This window comes from Sebastes umbrosus, chromosome 4, assembly GCF_015220745.1.
Source record: "Sebastes umbrosus isolate fSebUmb1 chromosome 4, fSebUmb1.pri, whole genome shotgun sequence".
In the NCBI taxonomy this organism is placed as follows: domain Eukaryota; kingdom Metazoa; phylum Chordata; class Actinopteri; order Perciformes; family Sebastidae; genus Sebastes; species Sebastes umbrosus.
The window spans coordinates 25,106,639-25,126,805 of NC_051272.1; the positions used below are offsets into that span (position 1 = coordinate 25,106,639).

The following is a 20,167-nucleotide window of genomic DNA, read 5'->3' on the forward strand; positions in this document are numbered from 1 at the left end:
GGAGGGAGCCTTGAGGAGAAAAAAAGGAACTGTAATTAAAATGTGAGTCAGGGTAGAGTTGGTTGGGTGAGTTAAATGGGAAGCTGATGGGACAGGATAATAGTTGGGGATAGAAAGATGAAGGGAAAGGGCAGAAAGAGATGAAAAGAGAGATCAAGGATGGAACTACGAAGCTTGAGGCTTTTGACCCTGAACAAAAGGCTGTTTGGACAGGTGAGCCTGCAGCCATGAAGAGGAAAGGGCAGAAAGAAATGCCTACAAGCCTAAATAAAGACAAGATATTGTAAAAAAAAAACAAAAAAACAAAGAGGGGAGACGGAACGAAAAAGGAGAGCAACAGGAGAAAGGAGGTGAAACAGAAAGTGGCCACTCATTAATAATTAGCCAGCAGTTTTAAAATGAGGCCAGAACACGCTCTGGAGCTGCCTGATAGGAAGAGCAGAATACCTTGATGAATCATTACCCAACAAATGAGAACCTGAGCAGTGTCTCGTGTGTATCCGTGAATGTGATCGTGCAAGTGTTGGTCTTTCCGATCTTAACGTTTTCACTGGAGGCCCAAAGGCAGCTTACAGCTAAGCGTTTCTACTGACAGCTAAATTAGACAACAGCTGACTTGTAAAGGACGTAAAGGGGGAAACTTAAACATTTACATAGTAAACGGCTGCTGGCTCTGTATGCATCCACATGTTGACATGCCTTCCCTTGTTTGCTGAGGTGGAAAGCAGGGCGACGCTTCCTGGAGCGGGGAATTAAACTGAGCTTTTGAACACTGTGCTCCGGCCAAGAGGCCTCGTGCTCCACAGTCCTGTCATGTTTTGTAAGTGTTTATTAGTTCCCATGGATATCAGCTGGGCTGCTGTCGATCTTCCTCTTCTCATTCCTTTCTCCCCCTCTGCTCTCGCTCCCCCCTCTATCCTTTCTCTCTACATATATTTCTAATATCTCTGGCTGCATGTGGACTGTGAATTTCCTGCAGAAACCCCAGCAGTCATTGATTCTTTCCTGTAAAGTCCAGCGATAGTAGCGGCAGAGTCTGAGTGAAAGTGAGAAGGGTTTTGGCTGCTGCTGGGAAACAGTGTTTATGATCCCTCGTCATTAGTGCTGTTTGAACAGCTTTCGCCGGTCCAGGAGCCAGAGTTGCCGTCTTCTGGGAGTGTGACTGGGAAGGAAAGGGGAAAGGAGAGAGCCAAGAACTCATGGCTGGATCATTGTGTTTAGACGGAGGGTGTGGAGAGAGGAAGGGTGAGAACTTGAGATTGAGCGCTAGACAAGCGGAAATGAGGGTCAACAAAAGCACAATAAATTCAGGGGAGCAAACTGAAACTCCCTTGTCTTTAAGCAAACCCAAGCAATGGTAGCAGAGTCAAGATGGAGCAAAATAAAGATGTAGGGAACAGGAACAAAGTCATTACAGGATGAGGAAAGCCTTGAAGAGAATACTGGAGAAGGATGACTGTTGGGCAGTCGAGTATATTAGTCCCAGATTGTCCCAGACAACTGTGCCTCTTTTTATTTGTCTCACTCATGTATCAAGCCTTTCGACCTTTGACCCCAGATTGCACTGCCTCCACTGATACAGACAGGAAGCAGGCGGGAGGTTACAGCCCTGGAAGTGCAGGAAGAGTGTGATATAACATCCCCGTGCTAAAACTAGCAGTGGAAGTACAAGGCGCTGGGGACGGCCGTCTGGGTGGAAGCTATAGACCTAACATTAGGTTAGAGGTCAGAGTTAGGGGTCAGGTACAGCAACAGAGGACTCTTTGTTTGGTCTGTTTAGGTTGCTGCAATTCAGTTTGCACAGTCACAGAAAGATTGTGTTTTGTAACTTGTTAAGAGATTCAGTTGTCTATGCTTTATAGATCTCTGTGCCTGAGCTCAGGCTATTGTATCTACATAATGTTCTGTCTGCAAGTAGGTTTTTTTTCCACTTACAGTGCATTTAATGCACAACAAATAACCTGCGCTGACTTCCCAGTTCATCAAGTGGAGTTTCACTGTAGAACCAGCTTGTGCTGATTTGTCCTCCACATTCAGTGCTTGGCGCAGCAGTTGGCTACCTGAATATCTGGTTGGATCATATATGTTTTCACATATATCATGTAGACCTGTCTGGGAAAAGTTCAGCAAAGACCCTTACATTCATTCCCATTCTTTACAGTGTCCAATCAAACAATAAACGCACCATTTGCGTCATTCTTAAGAGGCGTTTTGAAATCTCGCGTTGTTATTTCCTTTGTCTTTTATTGCCCGTATCAAGTCCCCAGCTGCTCCTTAACCTGTCCTCTTTTTTCTTGTATGTGCGTTGCAGGAAGTCGAAGACGAAGCCAAATGGAAAGAAGCCTCCGGCAGAAGAGAAGAAGCAGTACTTGGAGCTGGAGTACACAAAAATCCGTGTGGTGGACTTTGACCTCAAGGAGCTGGTGGTGCTGCCCAGAGAGATAGACCTCAACGAATGGCTAGCCAGCAACAGTGAGTAACTATTGTGATAGTCAATGATAGAATATATGTAGGATACATAAAGCAGCTCAAACAGTCAGACACATAGCTGAGGATAATGTCCTGTACAGACAGTCATTGTTAAAATGTGAAAGGGGCGTATCATCTTATTTATGACATAAAAAATCTTTAGTCAAACTCAGTATTTGCGCCGACTTATTTAAAATTTTTCGTCAAGGGTTCGGAATTGTTTTTCCCAAGTTGGTATGCACGTGTCTGAAGATGAAATGATGTTCCAGTGGTGCTGGAGCTAGAGCTGCAACTCTAACAGATCCAATCCCTTAACATGATCCAGGCCTGGCACAGTGTCGAGCCTGTTCCCAGTAACACCACGCAGCGATTCTTTAAACACCATCGTTCACTGCCAGCTTCAGTGCAGTGTCATTGAAATTTATAGTTGTCCTTACGAGCATCATTTCTGGAGTTTTGTAAACTCACTGCGGCCTGGCTGCTTGATCGATCTTACGAGACTCTTTATTTTGTCTGTCTCCTTGACTTCGTTTTGTATCCAAACCAGGTGCTCGCGAAGGAAAGGGAAAAAAAAACAAGAATTCTTTCCTATTTAGTTTAGACTGATAAAACGTTGTTATATAAAACAGATGCGGTATGTTTTCATATGGTAATGTGTTGAAATTGGACGTTATGTAAGCTCGAACACAAACAACAGGGCTGAGCAATGTTTTGATGAAATAGTTTGTTTAACCAAATCAATAACGATCGGAGCCATTTCATTCTGCCCACATGTACAAACAGCAACAGCAGTTTCACCGGATGTTTTCTCACTTGGTGGCTACTTTGTTGAGCAGGAAAAAAGAGGGGATGGGTCCTGTGGGGTTCCCGTGGGACGGTGCTACTTTTAAATTGTATCCTTTGGTTTTTTCATTGGAAGGAAGTGAAAGTAATTTCAGCATGATATATGATTATCTGTCATGTTGAGCAGATAATCATAGTGTATATCTGTATTCACAAATTGGAGCCAGATCAGTAGAGCTACTGCTCAGAGAGGTTCAGTGCAGAAGCATAAATCATTACTTAAATTATTATTTAAAGGGTTGCCTACTTTGTTCAGACCGCCCAGCGTTGTTTGGGTAGAAACTGTGCAGTAGCTACTCAGCATGAGAAAGTAACTTTGGGACAGAATTAGCAGCAGACAAAAGTCACTGGAACAAGTGAAAATGTAAAGGAATTAGGCCGTCATTGCTTCTGCTTCACATCATAGTAGATTTTTCCACCGTATTTAAGCCTCATAAGCTGCAGGTTAAACAGAAAATATGGCTCATACCAGTGCATCCTGTGCATGAAGTTCTCCATTTTCAATCATCAAACTGTCAATGTTTTATCAGATTAGCCTACTTATTAATTCAATTCTTTCATCTAGTTTTGGATGATCATGTTGACATTGCTCAGCTCGAACAAAAAACTCTCATCAACACTGAATGTTTTCTGCAAAAATGAATGAGAATACCATTTCTCCAATATGTTGTTGCAAGCTTTTAAGTAAATTAAGTGTTTAGAAAGAAAGCCATACAGTTTAAGGAGTGTCACTATACCATAAAGTTCTCACGAGTCTGCATACGTCAAACATACGTCAAACACACAAAACAAATATTTTTGACTGACGGATACATTTCTTCTCGCGTGAATACACCCCAGATTTGTCCCTAATACTTTGTTTTGCAGCATAACAGGTTGTGTAGGAGTTCCCCTTGTGGCAGAAATACCTGTTTCAGTTTTAAGTGACTGGTGCAGCAACTTAAAGGGTTGTGAAAGCTGCAGTCACCTCCCATTATTTCCATTTTTTCTGAGGCTCACACTGTTGAAGTATGCGATCGATTAGCGTGTGCATGTGACCGTGCCCGTCCCTTTGTTCAAAGTGACAGACGACAAACGTGACTTGACCATATTCCTCTTTTAGTTATTCACATCATTGTGGCGTACTAAAGTATGTGGGTGTCTTCTTTATGATTTAATTCCGTGTAACGTGACAAATGCTGATTAACATGCTCTGAAATCTCTCTGTTATCTTTGCCACAGCGACAACATTCTTCAATCTTATCAACCTGCAGTACAGCACCATCTCAGAGTTCTGCACTGGGGACACCTGTCAAGCCATGACGGCCTGCAACACGTAAGTTATCTCCACCGCTTTTGGTTAATTCATCGCTCAACTGCCGAGGCCCATTGGTTTATTTATCAGAAATTGGTTAATTCATCAAGAGATGCTTCCCCCGGTCAGCGAGGGACAACTCTCGACCCAGAGAGTGCACTCAGGTCAATTCTGCTCTTTAGACTACCCACACAGTCCATCTTGGAATGTGCAGTATGCAGCTTTTAATGTACTGCAGAGAGCTGTATGATTACATAAGGGCTGTTGTACATTGAGTACGGCATCTTTGTGACTCCGTCATTACTGTGTCTGTGCTGCAGCACTGCATATTCAAACAATAGCTTCACATGTTTTCAAGTCTTAAAACTATAATCCACTATGATGCTTCATCCGTCTGAGTTAGACAAATCAATTGGGTCTGTTTTAATACACAATTCCCTATTTTTCTTACCAGCCAGTCAGACACACTGTTTTTATTATTTGTTGAGTTTTCAGGCTGTCGTTTGTGCTCTAAAACCCCAGGAAAAAATACCCTGTTTACCAGTCAGGAAATTGCTACTGTGCCTACTCATTGATAACGTCATTATTATAGAAGAAGATGCACAGATTTTGAGTCAGATAAAAGGCAGAATCCCAAAGGTCAAAAACCGCAAAGAATCATGTCATGTGTTCATCTTTTTAGTGACTTTAATTAACTAAAAAATGGGACGACAAATCTAGATTATTTTTCTGTTTTTGACCCCTGGACCTCGATTAGTTTCAGATACATCCAGTGCAGCTTCTGCATTATTAGGCTTAGTTTGTATCAAATCTGATCACTGAGCAGAGCAGCAAGAGACTGAAGACATACTGGGGATAGACCTGCTGTAGCTTCACCCTTCATCCCCTGCGGTCCAGCCTGTTTCTTGTGCTGCTATCTGAAGTCTGCTAACATCATTATATTCACATCACACACACTGCCTAGATAGAGTGCTGTGATCAAACAGTTACCAAAGGAGTCCGTCTGTAACTCCATTTGTTCCGGTGGTAAGACCAGCTCCAGGGCTGGACACCGCAGGTTCATACCGCTCTGAAGTCACCAGACTGATTCTTTGAAAAATGTCTGTGATGTTAAATAATTAATAGTAAAAGGTGGTTTATTACTACTGTGTGTAGTAAAGCAGGGTATACCTCTGCAGTAGTTAATGTTAAAGGATTATCATAACATGGAGGCCTATTAATGTCACATAAACAGAAGAGGAGGTGACTAACTGTAAGCATTTATCTAACTAGTTTGCCCTGTCAGGGCGGGTTGCCGTCTTTATGTGTGAGCCCTTGTCTTTGGAGTGAAGCAGTCATCCCCCCTGTGTATACTGAAGGCTGGAAAAACCTGATTACCCACACTTTGAGAAACCACAACACTCACTACACAGCTCTTAACACATTACATGCAGTCCACAAATGCATGCGCTCATCCACGCGCTCACCCCTGGATAAAAATATGACAATGACATCGATGACGAACAAAACAACCATTGAGCAATAACACTTATGACAGTTGGTGTGAGAGACAAACTTGTCACGAGTTAACCTCTCAGTCAACAATGGATTTTTCCACTGCTGTCACCTTAAGCTACTGCTACCAACCCACACCCTGAGAAATGGAAAAAAAGCAAATGTGCTTTCGCCTGCGGTATGTGAAGAGGGGAGAGAGCAGTGCAGATTAACATGTTTTTTGTTTGCGCTGTCTATTGACCCGCAGAAAACAGAGGTAATGACTTAAAAACACGTTGAACTTGTAGTTTCTCACGGCTCCACTCCGGATTCAGCTAAAATGTTTAATGCATTTTTGTTAAACTCTTACTGTTAAAACTGCGTTTCCTAAGACGAGGCCCACCATTTATGATCGTAGCTTCCCCGCTGCCCGCTGCCCGGCACCCCACCCTTTCCTGCCCGTGCAGGACCTGGCACCCGCGCCCCCGTCTGTGGTGAAAACTGACTGAGCCACAGTCGCAGCAGCGTCAGTGCCCCTGCCCGAAGGCAGAGCTCAGCACTATTTTTGGAAGAAAATGTTTCCATGAGCTATGAGGGAGCGGAACCATTTGGTAGCTATTTAGACCCATTTTGTATGGGTGGGTGGATAGATGGGTGTGTGTGTGTGTGTGTGGGGGAGAGAGAGGGAGATGTGTGGTAATGTGCTCACTCTGTTCATTAACGTTGGGTTCTTATAGCCAGTTCCATTTTGGATTTAGTTGGTAAAATACACGGATTCATTAAGTGTCCTTACAAACCTCTTATCAAATATTTAATTTCTTATTTGCAAAGAGTGTGCAAAACATTCAGGAAGTCATTTAGCTCGATTGCAAACATTTAATGAACTTTCGTCCTTGGAGAGTCAGTACATTTTAAAGTAATAGTTGTTGTTTCATTGCTTTTATTACATCCTTCTAACATACACACTGTGCAGGTGTAGCAAGATATCATATAGCCTCATATTAATGTATAAATTATTTGTCCCCACAATGTACAGTGTGCCACCATTCCCACCACGATGACATTTCATGCTCCCTTTACCCCACCTTATAACCTTCAAAATAAAATAAAAACAATATCTAGGAGATTACAGAAGAAAGAAGAGATTTTATATATATATATATATGATATATATATATATATATAGATATATGATATATATCTATATATATATATATATATATAATAAATAACTAAAAATAATACAAGAAAACAGAAAAAAACACATATATTCAAAAAAGTACTATAAGACTGCTATGAACCCAATTCATCCCATTGCAAAACCATTTTTATGTTTTTAAATATTAAGTAAGCAAAAGTTGCATAAATTGAATAAGCAATTTATGAATATTTATATTCAATAAAATCCTATCAAACCCCAACTCGTGTGTTCATAAACAGTAAATAAACCATCCTCTGGAGCAGTGCTTCATACTGTATATGGTCATAGTTGCATCATGTCCAGGTGGGTATGAAGTAGTGGAGCAGGCATGTTTGTAGTTTAGTCAGTGTCTCTCCCACACATAAACACACCGTCTAATCCTGAGTGAGTCAGTGTATTGTAAGAGTCTGGTCCCGGTGCTGTGGTCAGCAGGTCTCCTCCTGCAGGGTCAGATGTGTGGACGCTTTACATTCCTCAGGATTTGTAATGTCTGCCCCACTACCTCGCAGACCCACACTGCTAACAGTAACACCTGCATGCACATTTCTTTTCACCATTTCATCAGCTTATTAATTGACTGATCGCTGACCAGTCAGCCGGCCTTTTGTCTCTGTGGTTGCCAGTCCTGTTTCACCCTGGTTAGCTCATTCATCTATTTCTAAGGTGTCCGCTGACCTGCTAGCGTGACTAGCTCTGTGCTGCTGACCTGCCGTTTGACATTTGTTAACTATAACTCCGATCCGCCCGCCTACAATTCAGCTATCTGGGTCACCCCCTCCGGAAACGTTTGATTAGCAGCGGGACTGAGAGGGGGGTCGGCGTCCCGTTAACTCCTGTAACAGCAGGGAATTTGGCCCCATCAGGAAATTAAAGCTCAGGGGCACAGAGTTCAGAAAGTTCACTGGAATGAAAACATGCAAACATGATATCTGGATGAGGATGTGTCGGTATGAGATAGTTGGGCTTTACGCACTGCATATTGACCCTGGGATAACTTAGCCCCTTTTCACACACACATTGTTAACCCAGGGTTAACTTAGGGCCAGGGCTGTATGATTCACACTGCACTTCTAACCCTGGCTGGGTTAAATGTCCGTTAGAACATGTGACTAATGTTTACATTTTAGAATGACATTTTGTTTTGTATTGTTTACTTCAGCCCTGTTTCACTCTGGCAACTTTTAGCCTCGTGTTTAGTCGATTTTCAGGGGATAACCCCGCAAACTCAAGTCTAACCCTGCTCCGGAGCAGGACCAACAAAGCCCTGGGCTAAAGACATGGTTAGCCCACTTTGGATTGTGCCAGTGTGAAAGCTTTCTTAGCCCCAGAATAACAACTCATTTAGCTCCAGTGTGACCGTTTCCTCATTGTGAAGCACAAAGTGAAACGTCACAGAGAATCTGTGTTTTCCCTAAATGATGAAATTGGCCCAGGTGATGCGTCACAGGCCAATTATGTCTCACATGACACCTGTATGCGTTTCCTCTTCCTGCTTGATTTCATTTTTGTTCCAGGAAACACTTCTATGTGTGTCTCACAAGTATATGTCTTCAATGTTATTCTGCAAGGCGTACTTGACATTAAGGATTGTTTGCTTTGTCTTTCTCTTACTAGAATATACTACTGGTATGACGAGAGGGGGAAGAAGACAAAGTGCACTGCTCCACAATATGTCGACTTCGTTATGAGTCTTTGTCAGAAACTGGTCACAGATGAGGAAATCTTTCCTACAAAATACGGTGAGTTCCCATCTGAAGGTTCCCTGTCTCCTAGAAGTAACTGATGTTGTACTGCTGCCCTCTGCTGCTTCAGATGGATAGAGGAAATGAATGGTGATCCAACAATAAACATTTGAAAGAAATTATAGTGATATTATTTAGGGCTGCATCTTACAATCATTTTCACTGTCAATTAATCTGCTGGTTCAAGTCTCGATTAATTGATTAATCATTTGGTTTGTATTATCAAAACATTAATAATCCCAGAGCGAAAGTTGAAATATTGTGATTATTTGAGCAACTTATCAATTAATCAAGTAGTCATTTCAGCTTTTATATTATCAAAAGGTCTGGGGTTACACTTGTAGTCATTAAAGGATAAGACTGGTGATATTCTATATTTTTCTTATTGTTTAAAAATCTTGATAAAAGAAATGAAAATAAAAACTATGAAATTAATTATTCCTCTTTGCCATAGATCTCCATTGTTGTCAAAAAAAACATTTAAAACACAGCAATGAACCACGCTGGGTGACATTAGAGTATATATTATTATGAACATGGTCACTGTAGTTTATGTTGAGTTGTACTCCATCATGCTGCTGTAAATAGAGATGTTAGAGCACCAATTGTGTTTTAATCCATGGATTGAAAATAGTCCCCAACAAATGCACTATTTCCTGTTTGAGAAACGTTTTCTAAATACTACAGTGCAAAGGAACAAACTGGCTGTGTTGTATTGTACATAAAGTATCAAGAGACAGACTTATAAACTGTTTATTTTGGTCTTTCACAGGATTTGTTGATGATAGGGTTGTCAATCAATTAAAATATTTAATAGTGATTAGTCACATGATTGTCCATGATTAATTGGGATTAATTGCAAATGAATCACCCTTTTTTATCTGTTCAAAATGTACCTTAAAGGGAGATTTGTCAAGTTTTAATACTCTTATCAACATGGGAGTGGACAAATAAGCTTGCTTTATAAAAATGTATGTATATATTTATTCTTGGAAATCAATTAACAACACAAAACAATGACAAATATTGTCCAGAAACCTTGACAGGTACTGCATTTAGCGTAAAAAATGCTCAAATCATAACATGGCAAACTCAAACGGTGAGGGGAGACTCGTGGTTACCCATAGAACCCATTTTCATCCACATATCTTTGTTTCCTTTTTTTCTCCCTTCAGGCAAAGAGTTCCCTAACTCCTTTGAGTCCTTGGTAAAGAAGATCTGCCGGTACCTGTTCCACGTGCTGGCTCACCTCTACTGGGCGCACTTTAAAGAGACGGTGGCTCTGGACCTGCAGGGCCACTTGAACACTCTGTATGCACATTTCATCGTTTTCGTAAGGGAATTCAACCTGGTCGACCCCAAGGAGACCTGTATCATGGACGACCTGTCCGAAGTCCTTTGCACCCCTGTCCCGCCGCCCGCGCCCACCCCAGCCCCTTCCGCCCCAGCCTCAGCGCCCTCCCCTTCTTCACAAAACCACGTGACGGAGAGATGAGCGGGGGCGGCGATGAGACAACAGCCCCGGGGGTGATTGAAGATAAGATAGAGGAGAGAAGGAAAGACAGCCTGGCCCCCTTCCTCGGTGCCAGCAGGACTTATAGACCTTCCACTACCCTTATATTTCGCTACGACACCAACCAACCAGCCGGAAGGAAGGGGGGGAGGGTTTTCGGGGGGTTTGGGGTAGCGGGGAGGGGTTTGTCACGCCAGCAGGAATTGGCGTGAGCATTCCTCCCAGGGGCAAATCCCTCCCATCTTCTCTGCAATTTAAACTAGGAACAAAAAAGTATGTGTATGTTTTATTTTTTGGTTTTATTTCACTTTTTTTTTTTTTTTTTTGAAGTTTTATTCACTTTTATTTTTTGTTGTGGGGAGGGGTGCAGTGTGTCCACAGGCCCTTCACCTCCCTCTATCCTCTACCTAACATACAGTACAGGAAGGGGGCTCTGCTTTGCTTCAACCTACTATTGTACAGTGTTGTTAATGTGTGGAGAAGAGGCGTCTCTGCTCACCTTGCGGGCTCGTCCCTCCCTCCTCCTGCAGCGGCGGGAGGCGGCCTGCAGGCGCACGGCCACTACGCTGGCCAGTAGGGAGCCACGTTACTGCCTGACGGGGCGATACTAGCCAATCACTGTTTGGGTTGTTTATGTGGGGGATGATTAAAGCGCTTCCTACTCAGGACCTGAGAGAATATGTCACTGCTGCCAGAGAGAAGTTAACTCTCTTTTTTTCATTCTCTGTCCCTTGTTCACCAGACTGCTCAATCCTTCTTATGACAGATGTAGATCGTGTTTTAACTACAGTATAGTCACATAATCACCTGGTTGTACCCCTAACAGACATGTCCCAGAGCCTACCTGTAGAGGGCAGCAAACATGGAAGAGAACGCAACAGAAACAGGGAGACAGAGAAGAAAATATAAAGATTGTATGTTAGATATTTAATCTGATCAGAGAGTCGATACTTTGAGACAGACTGGTGCCCGTATGAGGCTGAATCACAGTTGTTTGCTGGTGTTCAGCATAGCAGCAGCCCCTCGAACCACCACCACCACCACCGACACCCCCTCCAGCAGCACAGAAGGACAAAGACATGAGGTAATGTCTGCAGGCCCAGAGAGGCACAGATGGAGACAGAGTGAGGGGTGGGAGGAGTAGATGGTGTGGAGCTGCTCTGCTGTTTAACAGTCACCAGTACTCCCAGTACAAAACTAAAAAAATATCCACTTCTGGTTTATTGTTTTTTACCTGTCCCTTTAAAAATTAGCTTTTTAAAAAAAGATTATCAGAAAATTAGTTCAGAAATAATAACAATAATGGTATCATTACACATGTATAGAAAATGCACAGTCTGCTTGGACTTTACTGTACAAAGAATCGCAAGCGGGTTCTGTCAGACATAGCCTCTGTATGGAGGAGGATTGGGTTTATAATTCTCCTTTTTTATTTATTTTTAATTTTTTTTTTTGCAGGGTTCTTCAGTTCTGGCTCTCGTTTTTATGTATTTTAATTATTAACTAAGTTAAAAGCAATTTAATATTTTAAGCTCTGCGGATTATAATCTAATAAAAGAGAGAAATGCCACCTTGCCTCTTGTCTTTTGTATCCGTGTGTCTGTGTAAGTGAACTATGTAACAGGAAAGAAACATGAGCCTCGTAAACATGATGCTATTTTTAGAGGGGAACTCCACTAATTTTACACATATTTTATTAGTCATGAGGATAATTACTCAGCCTGTAAAAACAAGTTGTGTATTGTCTTCTGTGAGTCTGGAGGAGCTTTGTGATGAAAAATATCTTGATGACATCATAGTCACCAACCTTAAAAAAAATCCAAATTAAAACTAGTAATAAAATAATTTAAAATAAACTTCTTGTTGATGAGAGACCTTGCATCAAACAAGGCAAGTTCAATATTACAGGATTGTAATGGATCAGTCCTAGGTGTTCTTCTTTCTTGAGGTTTGTAGGTGGTTGTCAAACAACGATTTGGTGCATCATGGCCACCAACTGATATGGAGTGTGGATCTGCTATCATTAACAATATTCAAAACTTTCTCATTTTACAGCTAAACAGTACACTACAAGATGTTTCTGAAAACATCTGAGGGGAAAAATAGGCGTTACAGTAACAGATTATATTATATTATATTGATTCATATTTGATCAGGGCTGCCTAGTTTGACCGTTTGATCAGAGTTTGCGAGTGATAGACGGCAAGGCTCCAGCTAGGCTCCGATTGGTTGTTCTCCTCCTGTCTGTGAAATCTTGTAGATGCCATTAGGACAGGGGTCTGCAACCTGCAGCTCTGGAGCCACATGCGGCTCTATAGCCCCTCTCCAGTGGCTCTCTGTGGACGACTTTATTCACGTAATATTACACCTTTTTTTCTCGTAGAGTTATGACTTTATTCTGGAAATCTCAGATGTTTTTTCCCCCCAATGTGGCCCTAATACTCCGTAGTACATTTGCTCTTTGGCCCTCACTGCATTAGACTTATATACTATGTACTTAGACTATAAGCTGTGTTACCTTCATAACAATGCTCAAATGTTTTGCGGCTCCAGACAGATTTTTTTATTTATTTTTTGCCTAAAATGGCTCTTTTGATAGTAAAGGTTGCTGACCCCTGCATTAGGAGCACCGGAGGACACAGAGGCACATGATTTTTTATTATTATTACCAGTCTAATGCTCTACTGTCAGGATATAGTGACCGTTTTATAAAAATAACTTTTTTTAAATCATATTTGCTCCATTTCTACCCACTGCTGCTTTATGGTTTTATTGGTTAACAGCCCTTTGTCTTTCTTTAGAAAATGCTGTGACCTGGTCACAGTGGGAATCCCTTGAGAGGAGTGTCTCATGTCTGATCCAGCCGGTCCACACGGGGGCGCCAGTGAGTCAGGAAGTTCAATGAGTTCAGGTTGTGGCCTTGTGGCAGGTAGAAGAAGCTGTAATGACTAATATGCGTCTGGTGTTGCAGTCAGACATGTGGGTGCGCAGTCACTTGCTAGTGGAGGAAATTGCACCAGTGACAAGGAATGGATGGAGACCAATGGTCGGTAAGTTGGACATAGCTGACACAGCCACGTAGAGAGGTGAGTGGAGCCATCCATGGTTTATAAGGTAGGTGGCTGATGTGACAGATCAACCTTCATTTTTGTGCAGTAATATAATATTTCGAAAAAATGTCATAGTATAGTATGTGGAAAAATTTAAAAAAATCATAGTATATATATATATATATTTTTTTTTTTTATGGCATTCTATACTATGCCATTTTTAAGACATTTTATGACATACTCTACTGTGGCATTTTTATGGCATTTATTTTGGCAAACTACTTTGGCATTATATATTAGTATTTTATTATGCCGTGCTATACTATGACATTTTTAATGACATACAATATTATTATTTTTTTATGGCATAGTATACTATGGCATTTTTTATGATGTTCTTTATTGGCATAGAAGATGTTAACCAAGATGATGTGGGAAAGATGCTGCTGCTCCATGACTGTCCAGAAGATGGTGCTAAACTCTCAAAGATGGAAACTTTGATATTTTATGGCACATTATATTATGACATTGATTTTTTTTTGCATACTGTACTAAGACATTTTTATGACATACTATCTTACTTTTTATAACATGACATCATTGGGTGCTATACTATGACATTTTATGGCATTCTATAATATATTTTTATGACATACTATATTATCCTTATTTTTATGGCGTACTATACTATGACATTTTTATGGCATACTATGACATGCATATTATGACTTTTACAACGTTTTTATGACACTGAATTATTACTAAAACTTTTAATATTTTTTTATTTTCCATGACTTTTTTATGACATACTATGAATAAAGACGTCGTGGTATAGTATGTCTAAAATGTCATACTATAGGATGTTTTAAAAAGTCACAGTAAAGTAAGTCGAAAAAAAGACATAAAAAGGTCAAAGTATAGCTTGTCAACAAAAGTTTAAAAAAGTCATAATCTAACGAAAAAATGCAAAAAAAAAGTCTGTAGTATTTTTTAAAAAAAAAATATAGTTATAGGAAAAAAGTTAAAGTACAGTATGTCGAACAGTGAAAGAGGCATACAATTTAAAGTCATAGTATAGTATGTAGAAAAAATAAAAAACAGTCATATGTCGAAAAAGTAAAAAAGAAAGTCATAGTATAGTATTTTGTAAAAAGTCATAAAAAGTCATAGTTTAGCATGTCAAAATTAAAAGTCATAATCCGTTCAAAAAGAGATGAAGAAGTTAGTGTAATATGTCAAAAACAGAGAAAAGAAGTCTTATTATTTTATGTAAAAAAAAGAAGCATAGAACGGCCATAGTAAAGTATCATATGTTTAAAAAGTCATAGTATAGTATGTCACAAAGTTATAAAAAAGTCATAGTATAGTATTTCGTAAAAGTTATAGTATGTTCAAAAGTCTTAGTATAATATGTTGAAAAACGTTTTAAAAAGTCATAGTATGGTATGTCGAAAAGTCCAAAAAGTAATAGTATAGTAAATTGAAAAAAAAATAAAAAAAAGTATAGTATGTTGAAGTAAGTCAGAGTATGTTGAGAAAAAAAAAAGTCATAAAAAGTCATAAAAAGTCAAAGTATAATATGTCAAAAAAAAAAAAGAAGTCTTAGTATAGTATACCGAGTATAACGAGTCATAAAAAAAGTCATAGTAAAGTATGTAAAAAAAAAGTCAAAAATTCATAGTTAAGTATGTCGAAAAGTAACAAGAAAGTCATGGTATTGTATTTCGTTAACAAGTAATAAAAAAGTCATAGTATAGTAAGTAAAAAAAAAAGTCTGAAAGTAATATTATGGTATGTTGAAAAAGTAAAAAAAAGTCATAGAATAGTGGCTCTTAAAAAGTAATAAAAATGTCATAGCATAGTATGTCAAGAAAAGTCAAAAAGTCTGTCGAAAAAAGGAAAAAAAGTGTAATATGTCCAAAACAATAAAAAGGAGTCGTAGTATTTTATGTATATTAAAAAAGGCATAGAATAGCCATAGTATAGTATGTCGAAACGTCATGAAAATGTCATAGTATACTATGTCAAAAAAGTATTTAAAGAGTCAAAGTATAGTATGTCAAAAATAATTAAAAAAATAATCATAGTATGGTATGTGAAAAAGTCATAGTATTGTATGTCAAAAATAGCATAACAATTTCCCTGTGTATTATGTTCATATGGTAAAAAAATATAAATATTTGAAAGGAATACAGAGCCTGAGAGCCTTAGTGCATTATATTCCATTATATTTATCTATTTTGAATTGTCACCTGAATTATGTTTTTCTCTACATAAATAAAGACATTTCCACCATAAATTGGTGCATAAAAATTCACCAGAATGCGGGAAATGAAGTGTTTGATGCTCAAAATCCCCCCCAATGCTGAAATGACTATTGCACTATTGCAACTTGTGCACTGGAGAAGAAATGACGACGTGTAGGCCTATTCACCTGCAAGATGTCTTGCAAAGTTCTTGATCTCAATTATTTTATAACCAAATTGAAGTGATCCTTATCGGAAATGTTGATTACTGTTTTTTACAAACTCAAATTGATATCGGCCTCAAACCTCCAGTATCAGTAGGACTCTGCTTGTAAAAGGCCTGCTAAATTATTGTGTTTAAATGTCCCTTTAAAAATCATATAATTTGGCCTCTCCATCCACAACACACTTTACATGAAGCATTCTCCTTTATTTATTTTTCATGCAATCACTCTTAACTTAATTTCTGTTCATTCTTGGTACCAGGACTCCTCAGTTTTATAACAGTCTCATCTCATCATTAATTCTCAGTTGCATTCTGTGACCCTGAGTTAAAAAGCGTGTTGATGTTTGTATACATCTGACTGCAGAGAGATGTGGATTATTGATTACAGGTATACTCCATTACATATATTAATTATAAAATATATATTATTTCTGTCATTTAACTATCCTCAAACTTAAATAATCAATTCTCATATAAAATGCTGGCAGACATGGTTCACATAGATCAGGGGTCAGCAACCTTTACTGTCAAAAGAGCCATGTTAGGCAAAAAAAACATCTGAGATTTACAGAATAAAGTCATAATATTACAAGAAAAAAGTCATAACATTATGAGAAAAAAAGTCATAACTTTATGAGAAAAAAAGTCGTAATATTACGAGAATAAAGTCATAACTTAAAGGGACTGTTTGTAACTTTTTACACGTATAAATCTACCGGGTCGGTGTCCCATGCGCGCTCCCATATGCGCGCTCGCATGTGGCTGCGCTGTTCAGACTGCTTGCCTTCACTCACACAATGCGTGTGTTCTCGCTCCACCTCACGTTCATGGGCGCACACTACACACTGCAGAAGAGTTAGTTTAGCTCTGAGAATATCTAGTGAATGTACAGTGGACGTTTGAGCAGAAATAAATGCTGCAGCTCCTCCAGACCAAAAGAGGTTTCCCGTGTCTTGTAAAGTGACGGGGCTCCGCAGCAAGAAACGTTATCGTCTCCGACCGGGTGCCGGTGTCTCCCCTGTTCCCTCCGGCCGAGGTCAGGAGGCTGAAGCAGGAAAAGCCAACACTAGGATCAGCAGTGATTCATGGAGAGACCTCCGTCTGGTCGGCTAACATTACTGCCAAGCAGCTGAAATGTAGAGAGATATTGTGGTTTTAGCTGACGTGTGTCGCCTCACTGTTTTGAGCGATGCTCGTTCATGTCTATGTAGAGCGAGCACAAGCGCGAGCCCGATGCTGACTTTCGTTGACTTAACGGCCACAGGTGTCGCTGTTAACAAGCATTTCTGATTTTACAAATAGTCCCTTTAACGAGAAAAAAAGTCGTAATATTACGAAAATAAAGTCATAACTTTACGAGGAAAAAAGAAAATAACACATAAAATTACTACTTTATAATATTATGACTTTATTCACTAAATCTCAGATTTTTTTTTTTTTCCTCAATCTGGCCCTAATACTTCGTAGATGATAAATAAAAATGAAAATGTAAACAAAAAACAGTTATTCATTTCCATTTTTTAAAATCCACAGGGAGCCAGTGGAGAGGGGCTGAAGAGCCGCAGGTTGCTGTAACCCCTGGTCTACAGATCATGAGTTCAGAGTCTCCATCCTGCAGACATGGTTCACACAGATCATCATGGACTCAGAGTCTCCACCCTGGACCTGCGGACCACCGTGGACCCCCTCCTCCTCCTCACAGTCGCCTTCAAGGTGACGCCCTCGTTCACTTTAAACCTCGCGATGCCTCCCGTCTCATCCAGCTTCTTGGCGCTGCAGCAGGGCGTCGGCACCTTCACGGTGTTGCCGAACTTGGAGTAGTCCACCGCGTACATGCCGTCCTCCTCTGACACCGTGGGCACGAAGCGCTGCCCCCACAGGATCTCCTCCGACACGTAGGAGGTCCTGGCCTGCATGGTGATGCCCGTGGTCTCCACGACCCCCTCCAGCACCGCGATCACCTCAATATCGTCATGCTGCAGATCAAACGCAGACAGCTCATACAGAGGACTGTCTTTATCCATCACATGGCAGATGATGAGAGGAGACACTAAGAAGACCCCATTAGTCCCCACTGGATTATCCATGTGTACATCGATCTGATCCAGAGGCACCACCTCGCCCTCCTCCGTGGTGGACTTCCTCACCACCTGCAGCCTCACGGTGGCGCTGATGATCATGCTCTTCCTCAGATCCCCGAGGCGCATCATGAAGCACAGCTTGTTGTTGCGCACGGAGATCACCGCGTGCTTGCTGAAGATGAGCGTCTCCGCGCGCCGATTGGCCTGCGCCGTCTTCATGAAGATGCACCCGAGCATGATGGCGTTGATGACCAAACCCACAATGTTCTGCACGATCAGGATGATGATGGCGGAGACGCACTCCTCCGTGATCATGCGACCTCCGAAACCGATGGTCACCTGGACCTCTATAGAGAAGAGGAAGGCCGAGGAGAAGGAGTGGATGTCGGTTACGCACGGGATGAAGTCGTCGTTTCCTCTCTGGTCCAGGTCTCCGTGCGCAAACGCAACGAGCCACCAGATCATGCCGAAGAGGAGCCAGCTGCATAAGAAGGACATGGTGAAGATGATGAGCGTGTGGACCCATTTTAAGTCCACCAGAGTGGTGAAGACGTCCTGCAGGAATCGACCCTGTTCTCGGATGTTTGTGTGCGCAACGTTGCAGGTGCCGTTTTTGGAGACGAAGCGAGCTTTCCTCGGTTTGGCCTTGAACAGCTTCGGCTGCAGGACACCTTCAGCCAGACGTGTGAGCAGGTAATCCTCAGGAATGAGTCCTTTCCTGGACAACATAGCGCTCCCATGCTATGGATCCTTTTTCAGGTATACTGAGTCGTCTCTGTGCCTCTGCTGAAAGATGATTTTCCTCTTTCTTGGTGTCTTTGTCCTCACCGATCGGTCAGCTCTCCTCTCATCAGCAGCTGCAGGATAGAAGAGTCTTGTTGTGCGTTTTCTGGAGGTATGTGCGCTCCTCACGTTGCCTCCAGATCAGGCGCTCAACACAACCACCAAGTCCCAGGAGAGGAAATTCTTCTTCCAGCTCCGCAGCTGCTGCAGTCACTCAAAACAAACCACCCACCGACCGACCGACCCACCAGGCATTAGATGCACCACACCGACCAGTCCCATGAATAGTGAATCGTTCACACACTGGAGGTGCGCACTCGAAATTCAGTGAGATGTAAAAATGTTGATGCAGGAGCAAAATGCACCTCTGAGCTGAGTTTTTTTTATCACCTTTGGATGCAGTGACACCGCCCCCACCCTGAGCCAGACAGACACACACAAAAAAACATTACTACTACTACTAATAATAATAATAATAATAAATTATACGAATTGTCAATATTTGTGTGTTTAAAATATGGAATGCACCCAGTAATATGTGTACAATATGATAGAAAATCATCTGTGCAAAATATATTACAGTTACAGTAATATAACAATATGTTATAGTTACAGTTTCTTTCCCTGGGCCATATGGACACTGAACAAACAATAAATCTGTGCAATATTAATACACTGAATGTGAATACATTTGTCTGTGCAATATATCCATGATGCAATATACATCTTAAGTGCAACTACCTTTGTTTACATTTTATTTATTACATCTACCCTACCTATTTTACAAATGCAATTACCTCTGTTTACATTATTTTTTATATTTTATATTTCTAGTGTAACACTTCTGTTTATATTTATTTATTACATCTACTCTACCTGTTTTATTTGCTTTATAACTGTGTGTGTGTGTTTTATCTGTTATATATTTTATCTGCCTCGTTTAGTCTTGTCAAGTATTTGTTTTAAAGCACTGACCAGAAGTGGTAACTGTGAATCTCGTTGTATTTAATACAATAACAATAAAGCTTTCTATTCTATTTTATTCTATTCTATATGGTTTTCCTGCACGTCCCCTGTCTCTCTTCAGAACATGGGAATACTCAAAGTACAAGTACCTCAAAATTGTACTTAAGTACAGTATTTGAGTAAATGTACTTAGTTACTTTCCACCACTGAGTACATGTTATACTGTTGTGTTTTTCTAACCATTCTTTACTGCTCCTGTTGGAATAAAATAATTGTTTAT

The 20,167-nt window shown here is 40.6% G+C and overlaps 2 protein-coding genes across 5 annotated transcripts in view; one reads left to right on the top strand and one right to left on the bottom strand.

The window, feature by feature from the left end:
* mob2a (MOB kinase activator 2a) overlaps positions 1–12,105 on the top strand; it is a 71,260-nt gene extending 59,155 nt beyond the window's left edge. For all 4 annotated transcript variants that reach the window (XM_037767920.1, XM_037767919.1, XM_037767918.1 and 1 more), the window contains exons 2-5: positions 2,312–2,472; positions 4,534–4,627; positions 8,895–9,019; positions 10,198–12,105. In XM_037767920.1, the coding sequence (XP_037623848.1) occupies positions 2,312–2,472; positions 4,534–4,627; positions 8,895–9,019; positions 10,198–10,517 (700 nt within the window). In that variant the 3' untranslated portion in view covers positions 10,518–12,105. The remainder of the gene's footprint in view (positions 1–2,311; positions 2,473–4,533; positions 4,628–8,894; positions 9,020–10,197) is intronic.
* A 5,416-nt stretch (positions 12,106–17,521) lies between these two features.
* kcnj11 (potassium inwardly rectifying channel subfamily J member 11) lies at positions 17,522–19,533 on the bottom strand. The gene has a single exon (XM_037767909.1). The coding sequence runs from the start codon at positions 18,865–18,867 to the stop codon at positions 17,695–17,697; it is 1,173 nt and encodes a 390-aa protein (XP_037623837.1). The 5' UTR covers positions 18,868–19,533; the 3' UTR covers positions 17,522–17,694.
* Positions 19,534–20,167: the final 634 nt, after the last annotated feature.

What these genes read in the sequence shown, in the direction of transcription:
- kcnj11 (XM_037767909.1), bottom strand. Translation starts at nt 18,867, where the DNA reads ATGTTGTCCAGGAAAGGACTCATTCCTGAGGATTACCTGCTCACACGT.